General features: G+C 42.5%; 1 protein-coding gene across 1 annotated transcript; it reads left to right on the plus strand.

Moving 5' to 3' along the window:
* Positions 1–3,515: 3,515 nt before the first annotated feature.
* On the plus strand, positions 3,516–4,451 carry LOC115642729 (olfactory receptor 4N5-like). The gene has a single exon (XM_030546447.1). The coding sequence runs from the start codon at positions 3,516–3,518 to the stop codon at positions 4,449–4,451; it is 936 nt and encodes a 311-aa protein (XP_030402307.1).
* Positions 4,452–4,705: the final 254 nt, after the last annotated feature.

A 4,705-nucleotide genomic window follows, 5' to 3' on the forward strand; every position in this document is an offset into this window, starting at 1 on the left:
CATGGGAGCAGCTGGGTATTGGATGGAGATGTACTATAGCCTCATCATACAGGGGCAATTTCCAGCTACTGCTGGTGCAGCTGGGATCCCATCCAGGGACCTCCAGGTAAGTTGCTCTCTGCCTCCCTTGGTCAACCTGTCTGAGCAACTCTCCTTTCTTCCCTCCTTCTGTCTGCAGTTAGGTGCTTTCCTTCCTCCTTAAATCTTCTTTTCATTTTCCTTCCCTCCCCTTTCTTTCTAGAAATTGTTAACATTGCTGATTTCAATTCCAGTTTTGATTTTCTGTCATGAAAATTGAAATAACAAATGTACCAAATGATACTTTGAAATGGCATGTTTCATTTTGAATCCACATTTTCACCCAGCAATTGATTCCAAATGAAATCTCTTGATTTCCAGTGATACTCTCTTAAACACACACACAAATACTTCAACAAATCTGCACTATTGCTTCAACATTTCAATGTTGTATTGTGATGGGAAATGTTGAAATGTTTTGTTTCTGAATTGAAACCTTTCTGAGCTTTTCCTTTTCACTTTTCATCCCAATTCATGATGGAAACTATTGTCTACATTTTGAAATTTTCCACTGGATGGAAATCCCAATTTCTGAGCACCTCTACATCTGGATTTTTCTTCTGTGTCCTAGACAATCACCAGGCAGCACAAGGGCTTGGCTGAACAGCTGAGAGAGAAGAGGAATTTCATTGATTTTAAACACCAGGAACAAGAGCTCTGAACAGAGGGATTTATACTCCTCTCCATCCTGTGCACTGAATAAAGCAGGTAAATATAGTTTATGATCACGTAATTACACTGTATCATAATATCAGTGCCTAAGAATTGTTTGCAGTATTGTTATAGCTGTATTAGTCCAAGGACCTGAAGAGGAGCTCTGGGTAGCTTGAAAGCTTGTCTCTTTGAGCAACAGAAGTTAGTCCAATAAAAGTTGTCAGCTCACCCACCGTGCCTTTCTAATGCAGAGAGGACAGGACAGAAGCAACCATACCATATTTTTATTAAGAAATTAGAAAGATGCAAAATTAACATGACAAATTAAATTATTTTAAAACTGTCTAGGTCTCGAAAGGTATGTCCAAATTGCAATCAGATATCCCAATTGCAATGTAGCTATACCCAAACTATACGCAAACAGGGAATCATTATTGAGCAGGTGTGATTCTACACCATGAGTGTAGTTTGGAGAAGGCGAGGAGGAACATTGCCCTCCCCAACTGCAGGCCTTAGGCATACATGGAATCCCCCACCCCCTGCATGGTTCCATTGGAAGTCAAACTACGGCTATGAGTCCCACAGGGATCCGTTTTTTGCCCTACGTTTTGGCCCTGGGTTGCTTGGTAAACTGGGCAAAAGCAAACAATACACATTTTAATACAGCTAAATGTAAATGCCCACATCTAGGAACAAAGAAAGTACGCCATACTCACAGGATGGGGGCCTCTATCCTGGGAAGCAGTGACTTAGAAAAAAAATTGGGGGGGATCATGGTGGATAATCAGCTGAACATGAGCTCCCAGTGCGACACTGTGGGGGAAAAAGAGGGGAAAAAAGAGCTATTGCTATCCTAAAATGCGTAAACAGGGGGAACTAGAGCAGGAGTGGAGAGGTTTATTACCTTTGTATTTGGCAAGGGTGCTACTGCTGCTGGAATCTTGTCTCCAGTTCCAGTGTCCACATTCAAGCTGGATGTTGGTATGTTAAAGAGGATTGAAGGAAGAGCCATGAGAATGATTAAAGGGTTAGAAAACAGGCCTTATAGTGATAGACTGAAGGAGCTCAGTCTGTTTAGTTTAGTAAAGAGAAGGACAAGGGAAAACTTGATCTCAGTCTATAAGTACTTGCACTGGGAATAAATATTTCACAATTGGTCCTTCAATCGCACGGACAAAGGTATGATAGCACAATCCAATGGCTTGAAGTTGAAACTACACAAATTCAGACTGGAAATAAGGTGTAGGGTTTTTTAACAAGTAGTGCAGTTAACCATTGGAACAATTTACCAAGGGTCATGGTGGATTTGTTGTCTCTGGACATTTTAGAATCAAGATTAGATTTTTTGTTTGTTTTTTAGGGTTTCTGAAAGATATGTTCTAGCTCAAACAGGGACTATTTTGAGGCTATTCTCTAGCCTGTGTTACACAGGAGGTCAGACTAGATGATCAGAATGGTCTCTTTTGGACCTGGAATCTATGAATCAATAAATGAGTAAGAAATGGGGTTACATGGGCAACCTACATTCTGTCATTTCTGAAATTTTAAGTGCTTGGCTTTAAAACGTAAAGAACTTTCTCCTAGCACAGAATGTTATTCTATATAATTGTGAATATATATATTTAAATGACTAGAGCTGGTCAGACATTTTTCTGTTCTCTTTGTTTGTTGATTTTTGTTTGTTTTTTGGCGGGGGTGAAAACTTGAGGTTTTTCTCAAGAAACAAAATATTTTTTTTCTTTTTGGCCAATTAAAACTTAAAAAAAAAATCAAATACAAACAGCCACTAACAAACCAAAAAATGGCCAAAAACTGCTAAAAAGAACGACAGACAAAAATATCTGAAGCTTGAAATATTTTTGATTTCCAGTTTTCTAGCTTAATTTAAAAAAAAATATTGGAAAGAAAACCCTTCCCACATTAAAAAAAATAGTCAGAAACCAAGTTATCTCTCGAAAACGAGAGAGAGAGAGAGAGAGAGAGAGAGAGAGAGAGAGAGAAAGAGAGAGAAAGAGAGAGATTTGATGGTTAATTTTCAACCAGTCTTAGAAGCGACAGATTATGAAACTTCAAAAGTTGCCTACGATGAAATCACCAAAGGTGAATGATTTTGCTAATCTCAAAAATCAGTAACAAATTTGCTGGGGAGTGCCCCCACCCAAATCCACACACCTTCTACTTTTCAAATTTTAGAAGGGGCCAATTTGTAATCACATGATTTACAATCTGGACTAGAAAATGAGAGAATCTGAAATTCAGTCTTTATTCATCAATTTCATGCTGTGAATTTGGGGAGATTACACTATATTCTTCACACAGTGCAAAACGCCATGTTTTAAGTGAAAATCTGAATGCTACCATGAGTATAGATGTTCTACCACCAACTCTATAAGTCTATTTATACGCTCAATGCCAGATCCCCAGCTGGCATCAATTGACAGTAGCACCATTGGGGTCAATGAGTCAGATTCACCACTGGCGTAAATTGGCATCACTCCATTCAGCTAAGTGCAGCTGTCTGTATTGCAGATCTGTATATGAGGAAGTCAGTAGAACCTGCAGCCATGCACCTGCAAGCAGAGTCTAGCTCTCAGTGTGTAAGTTACCTCAGTGGAGGTTCCATTCTCCTCGCATCCTCATAATGAGGCTTCTCCGTGCCTGGCCGACATGTCTCAGCTCGGCGCCCTGTGCTATTGTATGTGGAAGTGCTCATTCACAGTGGCCACTATAATCCCCTCCTCTCTCTCCATCCTGTGTGTGCTACAGGGATCCACACTGATGGGATGGAGCATGGGAACCTCACATGGGTGACGGAATTCATGCTGCTGGGGCTATCCGAGGCCCACAAGCCCCAGCTCTTCCTCTTCTTCCTCTTCCTCCTCTTCTACATAGTCATCCTCCCAGGCAATGTCCTCATCATCCTCACCATCCGGAGTGACCCTTGCCTGGGCTCCCCCATGTATTTCCTGCTGCCCAACCTGGCCTTCCTGGACATTTGCTACTGCTCTGTTACTCCCCCAAAGATGCTGGCTGACTTCTTCTCCCACCACAAGACCATCTCCTATGGGGGCTGCATGGCCCAGCTCTTCTTCATCCACTTCCTGGGGGCTGCTGAGATCTTCCTGCTGATTATTATGGCCTATGATCGTTATGTGGCCATCTGTAAACCTTTGCACTATGCCAGCACTGTGAGCAGGAGGGTCTGCTGTGCCCTGGTGGGGGCTGCCTGGGTGGGGGGCTTCATGCACTCCATAGTCCAGGTGGCTCTGACCATCAGGTTGCCCTTTTGCGGCCCGAACAAGCTGGACAACTTTTTCTGCGATGTGCCTCAGGTGATCAAGCTGGCCTGCACGGACACCTATGTGGTGGAGATCTTGATGTTCTCCAATAGCGGCCTGGTCACCTTGGTGTGCTTTCTCCTCCTCCTCATCTCCTACACCATCCTGCTGGTCAAGCTCAGGATTCAGTCCTTCTGTGGGAAGAGCAAAGCAGCCTCCACCTGTGTCACTCACATCATCGTGGTCTTCATCATGTTCGTCCCAGTCCTCTACATCTATGCCCACCCCTTCCGCAGCTTCCCCCTGGACAAGGTGGTGTCCCTGTTCCTCACCGTGGTCTTCCCACTACTGAATCCCATGATCTACACTTTCAGGAACAAGGAGATCATCAGCTCCATGAAGAGATTGATGATCAGATACAGCCATTCGGGTGGGAAGTAAATGGAAGCCAGAATAAAGTATTGTCAAACTGTGAATACTTTTCTATGTGCAGGGCTCCATTTTGCTTTTAGATACACTGAAGAAACTCTGTAGTTATGCTGTAGCAACTTGAATCTGTTAAATAACTTTATTGTAAATCTGTAGCATCTATGGAATATGTCTGTAGCATATATTGAAATCCCTGTACAATCTCTTGAGTAATTAGTAAATCTGTAGCATCTATGTAGTAACTTGCATGAGGAGCCTGTGGTTAA

Source organism: Gopherus evgoodei, unplaced genomic scaffold (assembly GCF_007399415.2).
Source record: "Gopherus evgoodei ecotype Sinaloan lineage unplaced genomic scaffold, rGopEvg1_v1.p scaffold_45_arrow_ctg1, whole genome shotgun sequence".
Classification (NCBI taxonomy): domain Eukaryota; kingdom Metazoa; phylum Chordata; order Testudines; family Testudinidae; genus Gopherus; species Gopherus evgoodei.

What these genes read in the sequence shown, in the direction of transcription:
- LOC115642729 (XM_030546447.1), top strand. Translation starts at nt 3,516, where the DNA reads ATGGAGCATGGGAACCTCACATGGGTGACGGAATTCATGCTGCTGGGG.